Consider the following 26,695-nt stretch of genomic DNA (forward strand, 5'->3'; position numbering starts at 1 on the left):
CAAAAACACGATATATGCAACACCATAGCTACATACTGAATCATTCAAATGAGTATTTTTGTGGACTGTCTTATAGCTTTAAACATATACTTTCTAGTCTTACTCTTATTGTTATCACATAAGCATACGCAATGTGGTTCTGCCATTAATATTTCCATTCCCACAGGGAGGGGGCGTTTAGGACAGTGATTTAAACCTTGCCTGCAGGTTGGAATAACCTGAGGCATTATCCTACAGCCCAGACCACATTTTATACTAATTAAATCAAAATCTCTGAGTGATTGGGTGACTCCAGCATACAATCAAAGCTGAGAAACATTGATTTAGAGGTATTATTTTCAGATTACTTTTTTCCTCTAAATTTTGAAAAATAGGCTGCAACAAGTTAATGATTATAGTGAAGTGATGCTATACATGGAACTATGGTATCACACTGCTTGGGTCAGAATTCCAGCTTTGCCAAGTGCATAACTTTGGTCAAGAAACTTCATCCATCCATGCCTCAGTTTCTTATTTTAAAAATAAGAACATAGTAACACCTGAGTTGTTGTGAGGATTAACTGAATTAATAATACATGCAAAATACTTGGCCTGGTGTCTGACACATCAATAAATGTTAGGTATTATTTCTGTAATCATAATATAAAATAAATATAAAAATTCTTAACTCCATTTTCTCAGATATGTATTATACCTGCTCTGCAAATCAGACTATCCATACTCTTCTACTGGGACTTCAATTATACTTTAGAGTAAACAAGGCTGATTTATAAGAGTTTTCTTTCTCTCTGCCTTTTTATTTTGATCAACTATTTTACCACCAAATGTTGTTTTAATCCTCTGAATGCTCTCAATGCTCTTCTACTGTGCCATATTGTATTATCCTATATTAGAATTCAACCATTTGCACAGAAAGTTTGACCCTTCTAATTAATTTAGTTATTCATTAATTTTAATAATTCATGGAAAACCTACAGTGTGGTATGTCAGTGATAAGTACTAGGAAAACAAAGACAAGAAATAGACTCTTTCCTCAAGGACTTTGTAGTACAGGGAGGAAGGCAAACTGATCTAATGAACTGAATACAATGTGATAAGAACTCTGGTAGGGTATAGAGACCAAATGCAAAATATGCTAGATATACTGATGCTCAAGTGGAAACTATGGGAAGATTTCACAAAGGTATTTGTTCCAAATGAGGATAAGCAGGAATATGCAAAGTAATAAACTACCAAAAGGCTTGAGTTAGGTGAAGTAAAGAAAAAGTTGAGACTGTGAGAATAACAGAACAGGAAGAACAGGCATGGGCATGGAGGAGAAGAAATAGCTTTAGGAAAAACAGTCATTCCTTCTATTGAAATGACAAGATGTTACAGTCAGGGAGTGAATATTTCTAATATGAGTAACATGTAACAACAAAGTCCATGACGTGGTTCATCTGGGAATGGGTTGATGAAATAGATGGATGGGGAAGGTACTTGGAGAGGAGGAAATCAAGGAGTCTGGGTAATGAAAGTGTCAGCTTTGAAGACACTGAAGTCATCCAGAAAAACAGCAAGAAACACGAAGGAGGAATGAGAGCCAAATGCAAAAGACTTCACTGACTGCATAAACATGCTAAAGAGAGAGAGAGAGGAATGAGAAAGGTGACAAGAACTGATTGTAGACAAGTTATTTCTTTTTACCTTTATATTTTGAAATAATTTCAGCCTTATAAGAAGTTGCAAAACCAGTACAAAGAACTCCATATACCCTTCGCCCAGATTCCCCAAATGTTAACGTTTTACCACACATGCTTTACAATTCATTTTCTATGCATCTATTTATCTACCTACCTACCTAAACATATGTAATTTTTTCTGAAACATTTGAAAGTTGCAGGCATGATGCACTTTGACTTTTCAAATTAGATTTTAAATACTGCTCTATCATACTGCATCTTGTCAAATTTTCTTTACCTATTCCAAGTCTAACTTATATTCGGTTTCTGAGTTAGTACCTTTTCCAAACAAAAAAGATAATAGTACTTAGTGACTCTAATTCAGTCTTCAATTATTTTTCCTAAACTTTCTGGCATAGGAGAAAGATCTTTAGGAAGTGATAATGAGATAAAGCTACTAAAAGCTTTTACTTAAGCTGTTTGTACTGCTTTGTGTTTTTCCTAAAGCTATTTCTTCTCCTCCATGCTCATGCCTGTTCTTCCTGTTCTCTTCTTATTCTCCCAGTCTGTCAACTTTTTCTTTACTTCACTTAATTCAAACCCTTTGGCAGTTTACTACTTTGCAAATTCCTACGCGTTTGGAACAAATGCCTTTTGTGAAAAATTCCTAGAGTTTCCAGTTGAGCATCAGTATATCTAACATTTTGCATTTGGTCTCTATATCCTACCAGAGTTCTTATCACATTGTATTCAGTTCATTAGATCAGTTTGCCTTCCTCCCTATACTACAGAGTCCTTGAGGGAAGAGTCTGTTTCTTATCTTTATTTTCCTAGTAGTTATCATAGATATATCATACTGTAGGTTTTCTATGAATTATTAAAATTAATGAAATAGGATTACATATAGAAATATAAACATAAGTCAACAAAATTCAATAAAAAGTGAAGTTACAGGTTTTGCACACAAGTCAATTAGATAAATTTTTAAAAGAACATTCACTTCTGATTTAAACTTTTTCTCTAAACAGATGAAAGCTTAAAACTAAAACTATTCTACTGCTTCCTCACTCTCTAATATAGTTTAAAATGGAAACTATAACCTACTTCAGTGTTTAATCAATGTCATTGTTAATTGCTTCATCATTATTACTAAATTCATTTCTCCATATGGATTTAGAAAATAAATTTTCAATCTCTTCATAATTCTTAAGTCTATAAGATCTAACTTTCCTTATAGTTAAACACAGGGAATTTTTTATGATGACTATCGATCCCTTTATTTACTCTTCTGTGGACACACCAATATTTGGACATAGAAATTTGATGACTTCAAACCAAGTATATTAATTTTTGCTATTACTATCTAATGCTACCACTTCCACATAAATTTATCCTGTGAGCATTTGAAAAAAATGTTATGGGATGTGGTTCCATAGTGTAGCAGTTAGCATGTCTGCTTTACACACAGAAGGTCCTGAGTTTGTGCCCCAGTGGAGCCATGGTCCATGGTCTATGGCCATGCCACCCTGAACAAGCACGATGTCTGATCTCGGAAGCTAAGGGTCGGTCGGGCCTGGTTAGTACTTGGATGGGAGACCACTTAAGAAGACCAGGTGCTGTGGGCATAAATAATAAAATAAAATAATGCTATGGAAGACTACTACTAGGTTTTCCTCAAATGGCACCTACAGCTATTGCCAGGGACAGTTTATTCACCTGGGAAAATGGGTGGATTTAGTGAAGTTTTTTTAGGGAATCTCAATACTTAATGTATGTGCCTTGGCTGGCTGTACAATATATTCTGAAGGCCCTGTATTCCTCTAGTGATTTTCATGCTGTTTCCAAGGGACCATTTTCAAGACCTAACAGATTCTTTATTTCTGGAGGTATTAGTATCGCCAACTATCTCAATGCTAAAATTGTTATTAAATTCTCAATTCCTTAAGTCTAGAAAATTAACAGTATTACATCATTTCTTACCTTACGACAGAAAGCTTTAGGATTCCCTTTGAGTTCAATTATCCAATTATACATCAGTCAATGTATAATATACTCAGTTGAATTGAGGCTACCTAAAAAATGATGACTCATTGTCAAAAAATAACTGTTATTTCACAATTACTATATAGAAGTGAGGAGGTGGCTAGAATCAAATAGGGATTCTTAGAGGCTGGGAAATTCTGTTCTGTCTGGCTTTGTAAATAGTTTGTGACAACTGGTATCTGTGTAAACGGATTTGATGGTCCCCAGGGGGGTCAATACTGTTTACAGAGCTGTTTCTTCAGAGTGGTTGAGCTAGAATTGTCTCTAGGGATCCTACTGGGGTTACTCAGAATAGCAACATCCCAGCTACCTGAGAGCTCACCGTCAGAAAATAGAAAGAGAAATAGAAGTACTATAGACAAGTCATTCAAATAAATGGAACTCTTGCTTCTTCAGATGCAGGTGCTACTCAGGGAAATTTATATCAAAAATAAATCATAAGGAGGCAATTTGTTAATGTGCTCTCTGATACTTGCTAATACAATTGGTCACTGCTTCTTTAAACTTCTTTTTGGAAAGGTTACAACTTATACTGTAGCATCTGATTTCATGAATAAATTAAAAGTCTCATGTTTATTGTTTCTTTCTTTTGTATATTGTCTATCACCACATTATGTAAAAACATCAAAATGATATTTTTTTGGTATTAAATAGGTGTATAAATTTGATGTTATGATGGAATTACTACAGTCCACATTTTAAACAAAAGATGTCTTCTTCTCAATGGTTAAGAATTTTTTGAAATAATTACTTTCAACATAATCAGAACAACAATTATCAGTTAGTGGCTCCTAAAAATTCTACCAATTCTTTAAGTTAAATCTAGCTGTATGCATGTACAAATACTGTTTATTTTTTTTACTAAGTATTTCTGACTATTTGTTTCTCTTTTTTGTGGAAGGGTTAGTTTTACACATTTGCATATCTGGTTACTTTTCTCCAAATCATAAAAGAAAAAGACATCGGAAATGTTTGCCATATCACAGTGGTCTCACCTAATGTAAGTGTGTACAAGGGAAGAGTTTAGACCTTCCAACTAGACTCCTGGTGTATTTAGGTCTTCCAAGCAGAACCACAGACTGCAGGGTTTTTAATTCTGGCTCTACCATACAGCTATATGACTTTTAGCAAATTACTTAACCTCTCATTAGCTTCTCTATCAATAAAAAATTACATCATAATAGCACCGACCTCAAAAGGTTGTTATGAGGATTAAATTTGAATTATATAATTTCTTAGAAAAGTGTCAGCACAGAATACACTCAATAAATGTTAACTATTATTAGCTGCAAAATCCATTTTGTTAAAAGCAAAATATTTTATTACACTGTAAGAATATCCAATGAGAAACATATAATAAAGAGAAAATACATAACAAGGTTAAAATTTGTAACTAATAAATAATGGTTTAAGAAAGTTTATATCGGATTATAAAATAAATTACAGAAATAACAGGACTTCAGAATTTAGAAATCCTGATATTAGGAAAAGATCCTGAAAGAAAATCCAATTCCATAGGAATAAAACTAATATTTCTGTAAATTCAGCCCATGGCAGGAAAATAAGAAATTTAAATAGCATGTTTCTGTAACATAATTTGAGCACTCACTGTATTGGCACATGATATTAGATATAATCAGGATCATAGCTAGTAGATCATAGGCACTTATCCTTCACAGATTCTGATTTAGAAGTCACATGAAATTAAATAACTTTTGGATCTTTGGCTTAAAAAATGCAAAGCTGTTACTTGGGTCCTATATATTCTTTCAGGGTTTGGGGATTTTTGTTGTTTTGTTTTGTTTTGGCTTGAACAGTCATTAAGAAGGAAAAAAAAACTATACCTTTCATTTTCATTGGTCTGCATTCCCACTGCACACATTTCAAGTGCTCAAAACCACATGTAGCCATTGACTATCATGTTGGAAAGCACAGATAAAATCTTACATAGATCTAATAAGGTGTTATTATATAATATTGATGGGAAGTCAAAAATACTTGGGGAAGAGCAGTTGGATGTAGCTATAAGATACTGAAGTAAGGTTTTATAAAGGTTTTTTATAAAGCTGTAAATGATGAAACCTGTCAATATCACATAATTTAGTCATTTGGGCACAAGGGTTGGATATTCAAAATCAACTATATCCTTTACATTCCTACACATGGTTATATACCCAGATAAGCATATCAAAATGAAGTGGTGAAGTAATTTCATCTTTGATTAAGATAATTCTGTGACTTAGTGTACCATGTTTCAAGTCTTCCACTGGTTAGTCACGGAAATTACAGAAATTCTGTTACTTTTTTTATTATTATTAAAAAAGCTATTAAAGTGGTAGTACTACACCAAATTTTAACAAGCTTTTGTTTCATCGTCTGAAATAATCATGAACACATCAGTATTCATTCTTTTGGGGAAAAGGTCAGATTTCTGTGTAAGAACTAAGTTCTATCGTTTCAGCTTCTAAATTTTAAGATTCTTCACTATATGAAGGCTATGAATGCAGTATAATTGTGTAATCTCCTAAAGCTTAGATTATCTAATTAACTTATGAACATATCACATTTAAAAAAAAAAGGTTTGTAAAACTTACATCACCCTATTTAAACCTTTACAAATATTACTTAGGCTGAAATGATTGTGAAAACTATCCTACAATTTGATTAACTAACATAATGGCAATTGTTACTCTATTTATCCCCCAGTTATATAAACTATTCAGCTACTTTCTATATATTCCTAACCTTTTCAGCTTTTCTCAAATTTTATTATAAGAATAATTTATATAAAGCAGTTAAAATATGAATGAACTATGTAAATCTCTAATTTCTACAATTCAAGTAAAATAGGTTTTGTATATTTTTAAGTATGAACACATACCAATTGTCCATGAATTCACCGATTTTATATATCATTTATAGAAAGCAACTTTTCCAATAACAAGTATAAAGAGAAAAAACACATTTTCTTTATATATGCTTTTCTTTTTACTTAAGAGAATTTTTAGAATTGGAAAACAAAACAGAAGAATCATCAGTCAGATACTAAGTGGAAATCACTGAAACACAATGTTAGTTCTAATGGATGGATGATTGTGTTTGGTCTTTTGAAACTTTGAAGTATAGGTAAGTCTTGATCACACAAATTAATAAATCCTAAAGCTGGAGTTAACAATAACCATTACACCCAAATTCTGCAGCTTAGCCCAGCCAATTTTTCAAAAGGTCAGGTTGTGAACTGGAGAAGATCAGGGAGGTCCACCGCATAGCTTTGTTGCCAGGCATCTCTCGTCTGGATTGTTGCAGGCATTTATTAGTATTCGTCAGCAGACTCAACAGAGCAAACAAGAAATTCAAGCACGAATAATAAAATGAAATGCTGCTATATAACCCTTTGTCATTCAGCAAATATGGGACTTTTTAGCTACATTGTTCCTAAACCTGGGTTACTACTTTAATTTTTCTCCACAGTGCTGTCTGAATGAGTATGCATGTGTGTTAAATGCAGAGCTCCCCTAACAACTGCAGGACTGCCATTTAATCTGTTGGTAGATGGACCATTTCCTGTGGGAACCCTAGCTATGATTTCCAGATCCACCAAATAAATCTCAGATTAAGATTCCAAATGAAACCTGCCTTTGGCAGATAAAAAATGTCAAGATGGATATAAACAGTAAAATTATAAATTATCTAGGTGTTGCATGACAAACCAATGTTCAATTTTTTTTTGTTGACATGTTCCCAGATATCAAAACTATATGAGACATTCATCAAATGTCACACTTTCACAATATTGGAGGCATCATTAAAACTGTTTGACTAAGGACCTCAAAGTGTTTAAGCAGTAGCTCAAAAGTATATTTGTGCAAAGTAGAAGAATAAATTTACATATCAGCAGCAGCTCATAAGGGAAGGGTAAATATTCTGTTTATCTCTCATTGTAATTCAGGTTACTTTAAATACAAGGTTTTAGGAAATCATTATACTCTATATGGCATCATTACATAACTTTCTATGCAAATTATGTATGTTTTATTCAAATTCATCATTTGTTTCTCCAGAAAAAAAAAACCATAAAAGAAAAGGTGGAGACTCCCATTTCATTAATCAACTGTGACTACTATACTAGTGTCATGTTAATTACACTATACTATCACAGGCTCCTTGTTAGAGTTGGTATTTTTAACTTTTAAAAAAAGCATTAAATACCTGAAACTCCAAAAAAAAGCCTGAGAAAAGTAAATTTTTTTTTTTAATAATGTGTTCATTTCAAATGACTTGGCGGAGGAACAGAGACTTTAAAAAAAAGAAAAAGGTAATAAAGGACCAATACAGAACATCTTAGAGAGCAAATGGCCTATTAAAAATGCAAAGGAAGTCTCTGATGCTAGTCTCTATTGCACTCTCAGGAGATCAAGGACTGTTTTTTTAATGAAAATTTTTGTTTTGTTTTGTCTTTGTTCTCCTTACCTGGACTAATGCAGCCCTGTCCTGGTCTTAAACTCTATATGGGCTGATTATAAAATATAGGCAAAGAAGCTTACTGTAAAAAAAAAAAAATCAGATTTGCTGAACTGAAATCATTACTTTTTTAAACTTTAAACTCTTAAAAGCAATTGAATAAAAGGCTTCAGTGACTCTAAATTTAGCAACGTTTGTTTTTTTTTGATAAAAATTCAAGAACCATTTAATCTACTTAAAATAGGAATTCATTCAAATTGCAAATTATTTACATCAACCTGTGGAAAGGATACAGAATACTCAATATTCTATATTCCAAATGTTAAAATTTATACAAAAGCCCGAATCCTTAAAGACTACGTATTTATTCTCTTTCCTATCATATTTCTTCTAATACATGCGTTGCTACAAGGAAACTAATGCTGAATAAACCCTACCTATCCAAATCTGTTAGGAATCAATATTAATCTGAAAATTTTGAACAGAGGGCGGAAAAAGACAGGACATTAACTGAAGAAGGAAATAAGGGTATCCTATGATTAACTCTGTATTACTATACAAAAAGTGCTCAAATCAATAAACATTACTATGTTTTAGAGTACATTAAATTACCTTAGATACAGCCAGTGAAACTGTATTAAAAAGGAGGATTTAGTTTCTAATTTAAAAAATACTTAATTAGCAAAAACTAACATATTCAGTATGTCTATAAGAGTAATTATATCAATATGAAATTATTACTTTTAACTTTTCCCCCACTAGTATCCTGATTTTAAAGTACCAAAGTTTTGATATGTAAAGACTAGAATCACAAAAAAATTAAAACTGTAAATTAAAATAGAATTTTCTAAAATAATTATTTTTTTTTACCATACATCATCAGGACAATTTTATCATTTGGCAAAGGATTATTGATTTTATCTAAAAGCTACAGATTAGAATATTTTTAATTCAATCATTTAAACTATGAAATAATCTATGTAACCAATTTAAAAATTTTGTAGTCTGAATTGTTCTTAGTTTGCTTTTTTATAGTCTCCAAGAAAAAACAAAAACACAAAAGGAAAAACACAAAGAAAAATTGTATCTGAAACTTCCCCCAAAAAGATTAAAAAAATAATGTCCTGAGTGATAAGCTGTTTTGATTAAAGCACATGCGTGTGCACACGTACTCAGACTAACATGCCCCCAACACATACAGACACACACACACACACACACACACACCCCTAGAGTATTTAGTAACTCCCCCAAAATATTTTATTCAACTATCAAATTTATTCACAACCCAAAGTAGTTGAGTAAATGTAGTAAATGTAATCATATCAGTCTTACTCCATAAACAGCCAGTCAACCTGGACCAACTGTGTAAATGGCTATAAATTCAGTCTACACACCAACATATATTGATTCAGATCTCTAAAATCAACAAAATGCCAATGTACACGCAGGACTTTTATAGTAATCATACTAAAAGTGACAAATACAGTCACTATGGAGAACACAACAATTATCTTAAATATAATAAACTGAAACTCGAATTTATATAAAATTAAAGATTCAATAATATTATATTAAGATTCGTATTGTAAATATGTGTTCCAGGAAGTGCTCTGGCATAAAAGAGCCATAATCAGAAATGAATGAGAATCTTTTATCAAGCAGCTCAGAATCTTGAGAATGATGAATTTAAAACAAAGCAAAAAACTTGTGAAAAATTCAAGTAGTTTTTTCTATTTCAAAAAAAAACATATTCATATTTTCATAGCCACAAATAAATTTGAAAGAGCTTGCATATTAAGAGTAGAGTTGAATATCCTTAAATCAAAGATAGTCACAAGTTGTACAGAGACAATCCTATCAATAGTACAGAAAAGAAGTGTTCCTGTTAAAAAAAGAAATTTACCATTTTTCATGCTTATTCTTCTTAGTAATTATTATTTTTATAAAATAAGGTACCAAAGTATTTTAAGAATCCCACACAGAAGAGTATAGACTGAATTGATTTAAAACACTCTATATAGGGTAAAAACAAAAATGAAATAAAGATTGCTATTATCTCACAAACTTTTCTCTTATTAAGAATTTATGGGTAAGTTCATCAATTGCAGCAAATGTCCCAGTGTACGGGGAGATGCCGATGGCGGGGAGGTTGTATGTACAGCGGGAGGCTGTAGGGTTAAAGAGTAGGGGGTGTAATGGGAATTTTGTACTTTCCGCTTAATTTTGCTGTGAACCTACGACTGCTCTACAAAATAAAGTTTATTTTAAAAACTGCCCCAAAAAAGTAAAAAAATATAATATATAGCATAAATTCACAGATGTTAATTATTCATATTAGAAATAATGAATCTCAAAACGCAGTTCAGAACAAACTTTATAACCAGTTAAAAAACTGTTGCCCTTGTAAACATTTTTTTGTTTTTTTCATTCCCTTTTTCTACCAAGGCGAAGGGGAGAATCGCAGAATCATTCACATCAAGCTTAAAAGTAAAGACACTCAGAATCTCATTTACTTTAAAAAACTTATTTAAAATAAGATGGTTTTTTTCTTTATAAAATAGTATAACCTCAATCATTCTTTTAAGAGTTACCTTGGTATTTCCTCTGGAAGTGAATCAGTCCTTGCTGGCCAGTTGCCAGTAGTCTTAAAACCACTCTCACATATTCTAGACAGTCATGTGTAAAGCTAACAGCACTCTATTAAGTTAGGTACTATGGAGATGAATAGGAAATTTAATCAGACCTCAGAAATGTTCTTTTTTAACCCCTCTACAGCATATGGAAAAAAAATTCTTAAATTCACACTTGCCAAAAGGAAAAAGGCACATTGTATGAAGTCGATAGTCTGAAGATTTTTATTGCAATGGGATTTTAAAACAGACAAAATTAGATTTTATCCTAAATAAATATTATTGATTTAAAATTCTATTCTATCAAATATAACTATGCTAAATATCAGCTATACTACTTTGAAAAAAATCAAGTTTCTAATGATATTGTGAACATATCTGAAGAGAACAGACTTCTAATAAAATTAGTAATACTATTTCAAATACTGTTATTTATGTTTCTTAATATTTTTAAAGCTTTTTTATATACCTACCTTTTACAGCTGGATGAAATAACAGTAACAACCACTACCATTTATTTAGGCCCTGTAAAATATATCAACAATCTTTTTTCTTTTTTCATCTGTAAAAACCATTACCACCACACTACTGAAAAATAATTACTCTGGTATATGAAATACATATACGATCCCTAATCTTCAAAACAGTCTTAAAAGAATTATCTCCTTTTCCATATACAAGAAACTCAGGCTTAAAAATCATTATGAAACTTACACTTAAGTACAGGTAAGTGAGGTAGTAAGTGAAAGATTAAAAAATTGAAACCCTGGTCTATCTATCTCCAAAAACTGTGTTCTGTCTACTACAACATTTTATAGAAATTATTAAATGCACTGGGTTCTCCAGTGCAATTTACTTTCTGCTTTAAAACAAATAAACAAAAACAAATTATATGACCTATTTAGGGAAAAAATACCATTGCTTACTAGAAAGCCAATAATTAAATACAATTCAAGTCCTGTCATTTAACACAGAATGATTAATTATCCAGGTATTTTCAAAACCTTGAATTTCAAGGAGTGTCTAATCATGATGCCTAGGGAATCGTTTTTTTCCTAACAGCTACCTTGCTGGTAGAAATGGATGTCCATCTGTACGACTTGCCATTTCCTGCTCCTCTACCTTAAAAGAAAATAGTTTATGAAAATAATATGAGATTACAAAATAATATTTTAGTCATAATAATCAAAGACATTTAAAAAATCCTAGATGTTTTTCTATAATGTTTCTATAGATGCCTATTCTTATATAAAATGCTTATCAATCATGCAACAGTTTTAGATATAATTCATTTACAGAAAAACAGATGGACAAAACGTGACAAGACTGTATACTTTGTGAAAAGACAGAAAGGTAAATGAGCCAATAATAAGAGACTGATGGTAGCATGCAGGTTCCAAATACCAAGCAAAAATAAATAGTATTCTGACTCAGTAAGAAACTAGTAAACCACTTATAAATTACCTTTTGTTAGGTTTTAGTCCCAGTTATTTATTTTGTTTGGTAGGAAAACCAAAAGAATCATGGCTACAAAAGGTAATTGCTAGTTCAGTTCTAAAATAAAGAGGAGAGCTGCCTTTTACTTAAATTCCGCAAGATAAGATTATAAAAATATTTGCTAGCCTCCAATAAACTACAACATGTAAGGACTCTGTTAACATAAGCAGTTCTAGAAATGGTTTTTCATCTCGTTTCAAATGCATACAATGATTTAGAATCATGCTTACATATTAAGCATAAAATAATTTAAAAACATGATTTATATTTAAATTGAGGTAATACATAAGTGAAAATAACTACTCTGTATAAAATACATATTAACTTTATTTTTCTAAAATGATAAACCTAAAAATGATATTGAAGAAACTCATGACATTGAAAGATTTTTGTCTAAAGCTTCTTCAAGTGTGATTCTTACCTTCCATTGGTAAGAAATATTTAAAATAGAGCAGACTTAATATTTAATTTGGATGGGCACAATAACCTTTTTTAACCTTTCTTAGGGGAACACTGACCCCTAAAGGTTCTAAATTTAATTATGTCTCACAATATTCTAAATTTAACTGGCATCCAGACTTCATATTTACCTACATTACTGCAGGTATGTATACAGATGACATATGTTTATTTGCAAATAATATGCAAACTATTTCCAATGGACTATTATGTACTATAAAACTAATTAAATAAAAACCACCAAAATTTAGTATAAGAAATATCCAGAAATTTATTAGACTAGTAATTAATTGTTCATAAGAGGTTTCTGACCCTATGCTTTTTTTGTTATACAGATAAATAAAAAATAAGTAAATGGTAAAAAGGGCTAAACAACCAATCATATAATAACCCATTCTTTCTGAAGGTTGACTTTACATACGTCCTTTGAGTATGACCTTTCGTGTTTTTCTTAAAAAGCAGGAAAAAAAAGAACCTTTAAAAACAGAAAGTTTTCATGAAAGGGCAAAACATTATTTATTTAATTAAGAAGCCAGAAGATGTTGATGCCTTTTTGGCAACATACGTTTATCCACTCAGCTACTGCTTCCAACACCTTAAAATTTCAGTCATTCATGGTTATTTTTAACTACCTAAAGAAACCTGGACACATTTTGTAGATGTCTTCACCTGTCCTATCTACCAATCTCAGCTTAACATTTTCCAAAATACTTATATAACGACAAAAACAAAGAAAAATGTAAATCGTTTTATATCTGTTAACATTATAGATTTCATCAATTCTTTGACTTCAAATATTTCAACAATGTTTCTACAATAAACCTAGAAAAAGGATAACTACTTCGGCACTCCTCATGAAATTTGTAAGATGACACAAAAGCAAATCTGTGTAATACAAGTGTTTAATTAGCTTGATTCCTTTAAAGGATAAGTAAAATAAAATAAAATAAAATAAAATAATTATTTACAAGAGTAGACTATGAACATTAGTGTAAGAGAGTTTTGAAGCAATTTGTGCTTTATGATAAATCCCATGACCCTCTCTATCAAGAGATGACCATGTAGATTTTACTGTTTAAACATATCAGTTATTACAAAATTCAAAAGATATTACTTTCACCTGCTTAATTCTTAATAATGTTTCATTAGCAGGCCCTTTATATAAAGGAATGTCCTATTCCTATTTTCAATATCAAAAAAAGCCTGTAAAAATGCAAATTTTCTTAATGATGTTTCATTCACATCTACTACAGTCCGTGTTTCCTACAAACTATTGATGGATCCACGTCTTTAGCCCTAAAATCTTCTTTTCATAAGTGTCTTAGAGCTTTAGCAGCTCCCTTCCTTTGCATCTTTCCTTTTTATTCTACATTTATGAAAAGAATTTCCTCCACAACCTCTAGCTCTTTAGATATATTAAAAATAATTCCTTTGTGTTCTTAAAGATCCTTTTGTCTATAATCTGCACAATATGACTTTTCACAGTAATGTAACCTATGAAAAGGGAACATAAGTAATGAGAACATCATTATTTACTTCTTATTTTGTACATATATTGAGTAAAACTGCTTTGAGCTCTTCAAAAGAAGAATGTTTACTTGCTTATTTGCATAAACGAATAAAAACAGCTGTAACAAATTAGTTCCCACCAATGTATCCTTATCACAAACTTGAATATAAAGAGAGTAGACCAAAATTGTCACAAAGTCTATTCACTAAAACATTTAACTTTGCACTGAAGACCTTTAACTACATTACTCAGATATTACTTGTTATTACTTTCTACACAATTCAGTCAGTTACTTGGATTCTAAACTCATAGCAAGCAGCCTAGTATCACAAATAAGTTGCTAATAGTAGGTATAAATTACAAGAAAATTTATAACAGTATGGAAATTAACAACAAATGCAGAAATCAGAAAAAGGTATACTCAGAAAATACAGCATCATTCTATACCTGAAAACAATGCATAGCTATTAATTTACTTAGTATAAAGATGATGGAATGATCCCCCAAATGGCCTTTAACCTTCTGAAAAAGGTAAAAAGTATGGTTGATATATGGTGAAAAAGGAGCTCTGTTGGGGGAGGGGGAATCCAAAAAGAGATATGTGTGATGTTTTGGTAATGATCCTAGTTTTTAAATTATAAAATTGGAGGAAATAAAAATGAAATACATAAAGTTTAAGCCTTCAACTATATGTAATACTATATTCAGAATAATTACTTTCCCAAGGTTTCCAGATTTGCACCATTTTACTGTAAGAGATCTCAATTAAAAGTCTAACATTTAAAACCTCTCTTCATGACCATGTTGTTCTTTAGATAAACAGATGTGCGATCCTTCTCCCTCTTTCTGTCTCTCTCTCATCATCTCTTAGTCAAACTGTGTTTCTGTCTCTCACTGTTCTCTCCCTCTGCCTGTGCATATCCGTATGTATCTTTTTTTCTGTCTCTCTCCTTGTCTCTGACTCCATCTGCACATCTCTGCATGTCTCTATTGTTCTGATTCTCTCTGGGCCCCTCTGATCACAACTCTCTGTGTCTCTTTGTGGGTGTGTCTTTTGGTACACACTTATCTCTACATGTGTCTCTGTATTTGTATGTGTCTTGGTCTCTTTCTCTGTAGGTGTCTCTCAGTACGTGCATATGTCTGTCTGTCTCTCTATATATACCTTCCATGTCTCATTCACAGTGTGCGTCTCTTTCTCTGTGTGCCTTCTTTGTGTCTCTTTTGCAATATGTGGGTCTCTTTATGTATGCCTTCTTCTTTGTGTGTGGGTGCATGTGCACGTGTGCTTTTCTGCCTCTGTCTAATATAATGGTTAGAACAAACACACTTCATTCAGTGCCTTGAACTAGCACAACACCTGGGGTTTGGTATTAATACCTTAAAAGTCCTTACCTTTTGACCAGTCCTCCATTTGTACTTCTGTTCTTGTTTGCTCTGGCAATGTCTCTGGGTTTTGCTCCAAGATATGAAGCTAAAATAAAGCCAACTCTAGATAAATAAACTTAAAACAATATATCAGAACACACCTAAGCCTTACCTTTGTTTAACAGAGAATTTACAGGATAAATGGTTGTCTAAAACATTTATAATGGTACAATTAACTGTATTTCAACAGGTAAAGTTAGATCTTTTTTCTCAGAAAAAGAGTCTTTCCTTCACACTTGCAGTCTATTAAATACAGTTCAAATTAAGCTTCTAGACATTCTTGCTCCTTTATGGTTAGAGAACCATTTATTTAAGTCTTCTCCAAATATAACCTCAACAATTTAAGAAAAATAAAATTTGTAGTCTACTTGTCATAAACTTTATACCAAAAATTTTGAATTTATTGACTTGCATTTACAATGTATATTTTCATATAAATACTATGTACTTGTAAAAGTAATTTAAGAATGCTATTCCATTTTTTAAAAAAATAAAGACTGTCATTAGCTTGTGGAATTGATAATTCTATCACATTTGTTTTCATAATAAACATGACAAAAGCTATACAAGTTTTTTTTTGCATGGTTTTAAGGAGAATAAAATTAGATTTACCTCACAGCTAGAACTCTGCGTTCTTTAAAAAGTCCTCAAATAAAGCTCTAGTAAGCTTCTCCTTTTTCCAATTTTCTCTAAATATGTTGATCTGGAGTTGGCAATCTTTTTCTAAGTTCCTCATTTACTTTTGGATTAGCTGAATATATAGGAAGTTATTAATATCAAAGAAATATGTTCTAGTCAATGAAGCCATTTCCCTACATATTGCCCAAAAAGGTTAATAATAATTGCAGTCTTTTAATAAGAGATTCATATAGCAAGACATGTAGAAAATACAGTCTTTAATAACCTCTGGAGTATTTTAAAACATGTCTTACAGGCCTTAATGTGCTTAGTAATATACTATTTAAAACCATAATTTTATCCCTTTGCAATATACAGTCACTCTTCCTCATCATTTACCCAGCTAATGAATGCCAGCAATTAGTAAAATGTAATCCCATTGCACAATCATTTTAATGCTTTTAGCACTCAGAAAAGTAAACACCAAATTAATACTGCTCAAGCCATATCAGATCCTAGTTGGAAGCAAGCAATTATAGTTCAGCTCCTCAGGTGTAATTAAATGATTGGAATGATTTAGTTCCATAAATGCAAGTTAATTCATAAGCAAGCAACAAATATACTGGGAGTAATTACAAGAAACATTGACAGTCTAAGCAGGACTAATTTTTTTTATGAGGCTGACATAGTAAAATGCTGTCCTCTGCTGGGCATATAAGTGAATCTCTCAGAGCTGAAAACAAAACCACCACCCTCGTCCAAAACCTAACTTCTACAGAACCACTAGAAAAAATTATACCCAATATATTAATTTGATTTCATTCCTTATACAAAAATTTTAATGTATGCATTATATTTTGATCATTTCTACCACTCTGGTAATTAATGCTTTTCCCAATCAAACTCTGAATATGAGTCCCAAAACATAATGGCATATTTGCATATATATTCCTGTATATCTAATGAAACTAAATTCATATATAACATTGACAGACTGCAAGTGAAACTTCTAGTACCCAAACAGACTGCCAGGCCAATGCCTACAGTCTCTCACTGATAACCCCTAAGTGGCCTGTTATAGATAAAAGCTAAACTATGCTTTTATAAGTATTAAAATTCACAAGAAAAATAACCTCTGAAAAATACAATATAAAATACTTGTCGTTATTGTGACTATACATAATGGTCTTAGATTGTTTTTAATAAATTTCAATAATAAATATAAAAATGAGCACTGGTGTAATGTCGTTAAAAGTACATTTTAAAACATAAAGAATAACAGTACAAAAAAAATGCACCTCAGTTTTACTTGTCATTCTCAACTTTTTACTTTCTTAGGGTAAAATACAGAACAAATTTACTATACTCAGATGGTTAACTAAACTTCTCACACTAAACTTTAAGAAGCTTATTCATTACACATTTGTTAAGCTATAATCAATAAGTCTTTGTTGACATATACGTATTTTTAGCACTAAACTCAATCAGAATCATCCCTTTGACTTTCTGCAAAATTGAACATATTCTCAAATAATACCAATAACACAATAAACGTTTAATTCTCTAATCAATGCAAATGACACTTGCAGAGGATAATGTTTAACACTTTCAATATTTTGCGGAAGGGTGGGAGCTTTCTTGTTCTCCTAATATGCTTTCGAATGCATTAAAATAACCATTTCTAAGTCATATCCTATGCAAATTATATAAATAAAATAAATTAAAATATTAAAAAGTCCTGCCACTAAGTTTAAAATGTACAGCACATTTGATTTGCCCTTGATGTCACAGTCTTATTTTTCAATTCATATCTTGTACACTGTAAGTTAATTGCTTTTGGAAAGTACTTATTATTCATGTAAAAATTAATGTGCCAATGTGTTTAAATCCTCTTAAATGACCATTCATGCATCTTTCTTCTTTAAGTACCAACGAAAGCTGTCAAAAGACATCAATGCAATATGATCTTAAAGAAAGTTCTAATGGAGATTTTTTTGTGCTAACACAAGATTTTCATATTCACCAACTTTACTTAAATTCCATTAATTTTTTAAGCTACTTTTAATAAATTCACCAAGTAAAATTTTTAGGCCCCATAGTCTGTCATTTGTGTTCCAGCTGACATTATGAATATTAATAACAGTGTTATCCTGATTAAATAGGCTTCGTATAAAATCCCTGTGAATCCTATAGCTCAGACATCTCATTTTTCCAACTCTTTATGAATTTGGATTCCGACATTAAACTGGAAAAATCTTAAAAAACAGATTTAATGGCACATTTGCATATTGTCAAGCAAAAAATTAGATGTTCTAATGAATCAAATAATTATAACTTATATACCTACATATTCCAATAGGAACAGATGATTTCTGTAAACATGCAACATATTTTACACTTCTATTTATTTCAGGACAAAGGATTAAGACTAATAAAATAGTAATTTGTTTCCTTACTCTTACCTTCAAGATTTGATATCAATAACTTGTTTTAACTAAAAATTATATATTCACGTTAAAACTTGTGGGATGATTTTTCAGTGGACAGCTGATAAATGAGGCTTCTTAATCAAAAAGCTAACTTACTACAGCACAAACAAAATATAAGTTAATTGCTTTATAATTATTAATGTATATCTCAGGTTCAAGTAGCAAAATAAAACTGATTTCCAACTCAAGTTTGTTTATAAGTAGTGCCGGAAAAAATGACCCATGTTAAAGAAGAAAAAGAAAATCTTTACTATAACAGATAGAACATAACATATTAGCATCTGTTAAATTAAAATCTTTTCCATCAAAGATTCCTAACCTCATTCCTCCAAGTTGTTTTTAATTCTCAAAGTGAGTCTTATTATATAGAAAAATAAATAATAATAACAAAACTGTACATACACCATTCTCTCTATAGGTATATAGGAATCTGTATATATCTGCCAAAATTTCATAACTTCACCCTATCAAAATACATAAATTGAAAAAATTTAACATCTCTGTGCTCTCAAATATAACCTGACTCTCCCAAAGTTTACTCAGCAGTAAAACGCCTCATGAAACAAAATTTGTTCTTTGACCAGCCTAAAATTTCTAATCTGCCTAAAAAATTTTAACTGATTCTGACATTCTTTAAAATTAAATGCCTTTTTGATAAAGAGGCATTCAAAAATGGGATTTTATTCACCAATGTAACTCCACTCAGGACTTCTTAAAAATGAGATGCCATTTCTACCTTCCTCCACAAAAGCCACATTATGGCAAAAGTTTTTGGCTGACTCTGGTTAATGGAATTTCCCCCTTAATGTCTCCTTAGTTTAATCACAAATTTGTGTAACTTGAATCCAATAGTGTCAAAGTAGGAATCATTTATAATACTGCCTCATATCCGACTGTAACTCTAAAAAACTCGAATTTCATATTTCCTAGACTAAGAAATGTCTGTAATTTCTGCATTGAAATGATTTCATTAAAAGGCTAAAGGAGAGCACTGTATTTCTGAGAGCCAAACATTTTAGCACATAATTCAACATATACAACATATGTATATGTTCTACTGCTGGATTTCATCTTATTAGACAAAAGTCTCTCAAACATTCACAGTCCCTTGGACATTTTCTCCCCAAAAGAATTCCTTTCATTCATAGTGCCTCATATCACAGCCCACTCATGCCCTACCAAGCTCCAGAAAACCCAAGTTCCTCAGAGCCAGGGAAGCAAGTAGAGGTTTAAGGAGAAAGGATAAGGGATAAAAGTGGCCCCACACCACAGCTATTAAAATTTTAAATTGCATTATACAATTTGACCCCTCAGTTCCACTACAAAAGTATTTAAAATATATTAATATTAAAATAAAACATTTTATGTACAAAGATAATTATTGAAGCAGTATTTATTTGTAAGAGAAATGACTTGTGCTCCAATCATAGTGAATGCCTTTCTGTTCATTGAACTCACCAAGCTTTTTTTCTTCTTCTTTTTTTTTTTGTCTCAGAGCTTTTATACTACCATTCCCTCTGCCTAGAATCCTCTTCTCTATAATTCTTGTCTCTAGGTCTCTAAATCATTTTCCTCATCATTTAGGCCTTGCTCAAAAGGTTTTGCCTGGCCATCCTATGAAAATAGAAACTCCTTTCTCATCACATTACCTATACTACCGCCTTCATGAAACTAATTTGGGGTTTATTTCATTGTTTTCAATACATCTCAGTCTACTATGTGTATGAAAGTTACATGCAAGCAGGGCCCTTGATTTTCTCTTTCATTTGTATCCTTAAAAGGGTGTTTGGCATATAGTAAGTACTTAGTGTATATTTGCTGGACAGACAGGTAGATAGACAGATGACTAGCAGAAAAACAGACCCAACATAAATGTTCAGCAATATAAAACTGGTAAAATAAAATGGGGTACAACCATACAGCACATCTATAAGGTTTGTACCACACATGCAAGAGATATGTACATTGTGTGGAAAATTCTTTCAATAAGTATTTGTTAAGCACCTATCTATATATTATGTCAGATACCACTCCGGGAGTTAGATATAGAATGGCAAATAAGGCAAATAAATTTTCTACCCAAAATATATCTTTAGTTAAAACAATATAGACACAGAACATGGATAAATTAAAAACAGAAAACGTGTGAAATTATACTTACATATGTATACATGCTTGAATAGGCATAGTATTTTTATCGAGAATAATACACAGGAAACTGTTACTAGTGGTTACCTTGAAGAGACAGACTAAGAGTTGAGCTGGAGATTGAGAAAATGAAAAAAAGAAGTATTTCTGTTTCATTTTATAACTATCTGCCTAATTTGACTTTTTAAAAATCATGTCCACGTATTATTAACTTAACAATTACATATTTATTGATAACTTTGGAATTGAATGGGAAAGTTTAAAGGAAGCCACAATACATCTGAGAGATTCAAAATGAATAGAAAGGAAGTAATCTTGACTCTCTTCAAAATTTGAAAAATTTATTATTGCTTAATTAACCTTTCATTGTTATACTTTGTTACAGCTGTTTGCTTGCTTGCATGGTTTAAGTACAGTAAAAAATTAAAATTAAATTAATATATGGCAGGAATTTTTTGGAACAGAAAAGTTTAAAATGAATGAAAGTGTTCTCTGATAATTAAGCAAATATTTCCTAAAACAATCACATTTCTTCGTTCAATGAGGGACTACTATCAATAGTCTTAGTGTTCAGGACTCTGAAGTTTAAAAGTTGTTCTATATTATGTATGACTATTGCATGTTTGTCACAGATGGTTCCCCTGTGTTATATGCTTTAGTAACCAATAAATTACCATCAAAAAAGATGAATTACTTCTCATCTCTGAAGGTCACAGAAGGACATCAAACATTTAAATACCAAAATATTTGGTATTTAAAATACATGGTTTTTACATTTTCAAAACTTGGAGGGCAAAACAATATACCACTTGGAATAATGAAATAGTTTTCATTGCCAGTTACAAACAACACTTTGAGAATGTACATGGCATTGCATAGTCTACTGATAATTTTTAAAAAGTAAAACTTTAAAACTAGTATTTTCAGAGATACAGGATTTTCTAAAATGTCCTAAAACGTTTTGCCCTAGGCCAAACTAAACTAAATCACTTAATCTAGCACAGAACAGAATATAAAAACAAAGTCAGCTTATAGAATAGTTTCTCTAGGGAACAAACAGCCTGTTTTCTTAAGATTCACGTGCGTGCCAAGTTCTGATGCAATGACACACTCCTTCACAAAAAGGCTTGCGTTTCCACACAACCAACTGAAGTTCTTGGCAAATCGAAGGTAAAAAAAAGTATTAAGAGAGTTAAGACGATATATAATGACAACTGGTATGAACAGCCACTTGAAATCAAATCAAACAACAGCTATTAGAAAATGTCTTTCTAAAATAAAAAAAATGATCTTAATTCATCATACATAATAATGCTTGCTAACAGATTTTTGACAAAAAGCATATATATGAGAACCAATATACTCTAATAACAAGTTATACATTTACATTTTGAATACTTAATAGCAGTTCATACATCGCATAATACAATGTTTATGCAATTTGTTACAATTACAGTACCTAATTATTCCCAATGGAAAGTGCTGCACGCGAACTACGAATTTTATCTTTTTAAATATGTTAAAGACAACCTGAAGTTTACAAAATATAATTATTAGAAACAAACTCTTTAAAGAGTAAAATAAATGTTAGGCCTAGATCTCTCACTTCTTCTTCAATATAAAGAAAGTTACAGCCATCAGCCTTAGTTTTATGAATAACTACAAAAGCTCATGTAATTTCTTACGAGCCATTCTTAATAAATGTTTTCATTAATGAAAGTATTATATAATGGTCCTAACATAGATATTCTGCAGTTAAGGTAGAATAAAAGTACAGTACGAAAAGGAAAAATATTAGAAGCCAAAATGTATATGGAAATTTCCTTCAACAAACACTTTTATTCTTCTTGCATTTAAAATTATAAGAAAATTTCAACTATCAATTATATATAAGTATTGTACTATCACTTTTGTTCATCATACTATAAAGAGTTTCTTAGGACCCAGATATATGTTCACTAAAATCTGTTTCCAAAATTACATTTTTAAAAAGAAATCCCAAAACAGCAAATCAACTGAATCAAAAATATTAAGTATAAAATTAATAGAAATACAACTGTACAGCGTTCCAATGTATCAAATAAATTAAGCAATGTATGATGTTAATGTTTTTCAGACATTTTCCAAAAAACACTGATGACCTTTCATTTTAAAAGATAAGAATTTTACTTCTTTCAAGAAAATTGCATCTCTATAATGTGCTGATTTATATAACTGTGATTATTTCAAAATGGCTAAATGAATAATTTGACATTTTACAATGCTAATTGTGTAAGAAAAGCTTTATAAACTGCAAAGAAAATAGAGAAACAAAAATTGAACCTTATCCTGACATAAATATTAAAACTATTACAAAATAGCAGGCAACCATTATAAGCCTCCTGATGGAAGTATGTAACACTAATAAATATCCTGGGGTAGCAGTGGGGTATAGAGAATTGGGAAAAGGGGAGCAGGATTAACAAGGCATACAGAATATGGGGGTATAGATGAAATAAGATGATCTAATATAAACCATGAAGGACAATTGTTGAAGCTGGCTAATGAGTACATAGGGGTTCATTATTGTTTCTCTATTCTTGAATTTTTACAGTTTTCTATAATAAGTTTAATACAGATTGTAAAACATATATATATGTGTGTGTGTGTGTGTATATATATATATATATATATATATACACACAGCATTATTTACCTTCTAGCAAAAGTCATCAAATAATCTTTCACAGAACCAGCAATAAATATTCCATTTTATATTAGAACATTATCAAAACCCCATCAACCTCATGCCTGACACACACACACACACACACACTCATATACTCACAATATACCATGCAACAAATATTACACATATTTCACAAATACATATACACACTCCTCACACAGATTCTATACTACATGTAATCTAGAGAAAAGCCTACAAATTTCATCTTAGCATGTAGGAACTGAAAAGAAAATATTACCAATTGAGGGATATGTACTTTATTTATTAAAATGCTTTGGAATTATTCCCTGACCTTAAATCTGACAACTTCCTGAAGCTAAGACCTTATGTTATCAATGACCTAGTTAGTGCATATGGGAAATGGGGTAGGTACACTTTGTTACCTTTAGCAAACATTTTCCTCACCAAGCTACTTAGAGGCCATCTGCTACACCATGAAGCAACACCCTAGTTAGTTAAAGCTACTGATCTGCAATGTAAGTAACCAAGTTTATTATTTGTTGGAGTCATAACTACATGAATCATTCTGCATGCAGGAAAAAAAAAAAACTGATGAAAGAAATCAAGATCTAAATAAATGGAGAGGCATACTGTGTTCATAAAGGAAGGTATAATGTCAGTTCTCTTCCAAAGTAACTAATATATTTAATACTGTACCAATTAAAATCACAGCAGGATACTTTATGGATACAGACAAAGTAATTTTAAAAATTAAATGAAAATTCAAAGGAACGAGAATTGCTAAAACAATTCTGAAAAAGAAAGAATAAAGCTGGAAAAAGCACACTACCCAACTTTATATTTACTATAAACTATAGTAATCATGACAGCATAGTATTGGCAAAGGAAAAGACACCTAAGTCAAAGAGAGGAATTAGGGAATCCAGAAATAAAATCAAATAAATATGGCCATTTGATCTCTACCAAAGGTGCAAAATGAGGATTAACTATGAACTAAATTTTATACCATATGTAAAGATTAATTAAAATGGGTCACAGATCTAAATGAAAGAAGCAAATCTATAAAATTTTTAGAAGAAACATAATATACTTTCTTATATACCAGCAATGTTCTATCGGCATTTAAAATGAGGCATATATCTAACAAAATATGGGTAAGATTTATCTGAGGAAAACTATAAAACGCTGATAAAAAATAAATCAAAGATCTAAATAAATGGAGAGATATTACATGTACATGGAAAGGAATTCTCAATATTGTCAAGATATCATTTCTTCCCACTTGATCTACAGACTCAATGCAATCCCAATCAAAACCCAAGCAAGTTCTTTTGTGAATATTGATAAACTAGTTTTAAAGCTCATACGGAGAGACAAAAGACCCAGAGTAGCCAACAAAATATTGATGAAGAACAAAGACTGACACTACCCAACTTCAACTACCCAGAAGATTGACACTACCCATCTTCGAGACTTACTATAAAGCTATTGTAGTCAAGACGGTGTGGTTATTAGTGAGTGAATAGACAAATAGGTCAACGGAACAGAATAGGGAGCACAGAAATAGACCCACCCACACAAACAGAGTCAAATGATCTTTGAGAAAAGAACAAAGGCAATTCAATAGAGAAAGGATAGTCCTTTCAACACATGGTGCTGGAACAACTGGACATCCACATGAAAAACTAAATCTAGGCACAGGCTGCATATATTTTACAAAAATTAACTCAAAATGGATCAAAGCTAAACGTAAAACACAAAGTGATAAAACTAGAATTTTTTTTTTCACATATGTTAAAATCTAAGTGACATTAGGTTTGGCAATGTCTTTTTAAATACAACAACAAAAGTACAATCCATGAAAGAAACAACTGATAAGCTAGACTTCATTAAAACTTAAAATTATTGCTCTATGAAGGACACTGTTAAGTGAATGAAATAATAAGCCACAGACTTGGAGAAAATATTTGCAAACCATACATCCAACAAAAGACTGAAATCTAAAATATGCAAAGAACTCTTAAATCTCAACAATAAAAAAAGGAGCAATCCAATTTAAAAATGGGGAAAAGATATGAGCATACACCTCATCAAAAGATATATAGATGGCAAATAAGTATATGAAAAGAGGCAGAACGTCATATGTCATTAGGTAATTACAAATTAAAACAACAATGAGATACTACTCTACACTATTAGAATGGCTAAAACCCAAAATACTGATGACACCAAATGCTGACAATGACGTACGGCAACAAAACCTCTCATTCACTACTGGTACAGCCACTTTAAAAGACAGTTTGGAAATTTCTTAAAAAACTAAAGGTACTCTTACCATAATACCAAGCAACCGCACTTCTTAATATTTACACAAATGAGTTGAAAACATATGTCCACACAAATCTATAATCAATTGTTAACAGCAGTTCTATTCATAATTTCCAAAACTTGGAAGCAATCAAGATGTCCTTCAATAGGTGAATGGATAAACAAATTGTGGTACACCCATACAATAGAATGCTATTTAGCAATAGAAAGAAGTGATTTATTTAACCATGAAAGACATGGAAAATCATTAAATGTATATTGCTAAGTAAAAACAGATGATCTGAAAAGGGTACATACTGTAGGAATGCAACCATATGATGTTTTGGAAAAGGCAGAACTATGGCAACAGTAAATAATCAGTGGTTGACGGAGGTTGGGGGTAGGTGGGTGGAGGGAAGAGATGAGTAAGTTGAGTACGTGGGACTTTTAGGGCAGTGAAACTATTCTGTATGATACTGTAATGGTGGATACGTGTCATTAAACATTTTCCAAAACCCACAGAATGTACAACTCAAGGAGTGAACCCTAATGTAAACTACAGACTTTAGTTAATAATAATGTAGCAATACTGACTCATCAGTTGTAACAAATATACCACCACACTAGTGCAAGATGTTAATAATAGGGGAAATTGGGGGAGTGAGAAGGCATATGAGAACTTTCTATAACTACCAATCAACTTTTCTATAAAGCTAAAACTTCTCAAAAACATATTTTTTGAAAAAGAGTGA

The 26,695-nt window shown here is 31.3% G+C and overlaps 1 protein-coding gene across 13 annotated transcripts in view; it reads right to left on the reverse strand.

Moving 5' to 3' along the window:
* MIPOL1 (mirror-image polydactyly 1) overlaps nt 1-26,695 on the reverse strand; it is a 258,182-nt gene that overhangs the window by 214,785 nt on the left and 16,702 nt on the right. For 5 of the 13 annotated variants that reach the window (XM_039856511.1, XM_039856515.1, XM_039856512.1 and 2 more), the window contains exon 2: nt 15,660-15,738. The exons of 2 other annotated variants lie outside the window; for them this stretch is intronic. In XM_039856511.1, the coding sequence (XP_039712445.1) occupies nt 15,660-15,678 (19 nt within the window). In that variant the 5' untranslated portion in view covers nt 15,679-15,738. Of the gene's footprint in view, nt 1-3,641; nt 3,734-11,864; nt 11,921-15,659; nt 15,739-16,304; nt 16,439-20,960; nt 21,011-26,695 lie in introns of those variants that run through there. 6 more of the 13 variants (XM_039856509.1, XM_039856517.1, XM_039856507.1 and 3 more) reach the window with 6 other exon arrangements.

The sequence above is a fragment of the Pteropus medius genome, unplaced genomic scaffold (assembly GCF_902729225.1).
Source record: "Pteropus medius unplaced genomic scaffold, Ma_sr-lr_union100, whole genome shotgun sequence".
Lineage (NCBI taxonomy): Eukaryota > Metazoa > Chordata > Mammalia > Chiroptera > Pteropodidae > Pteropus > Pteropus medius.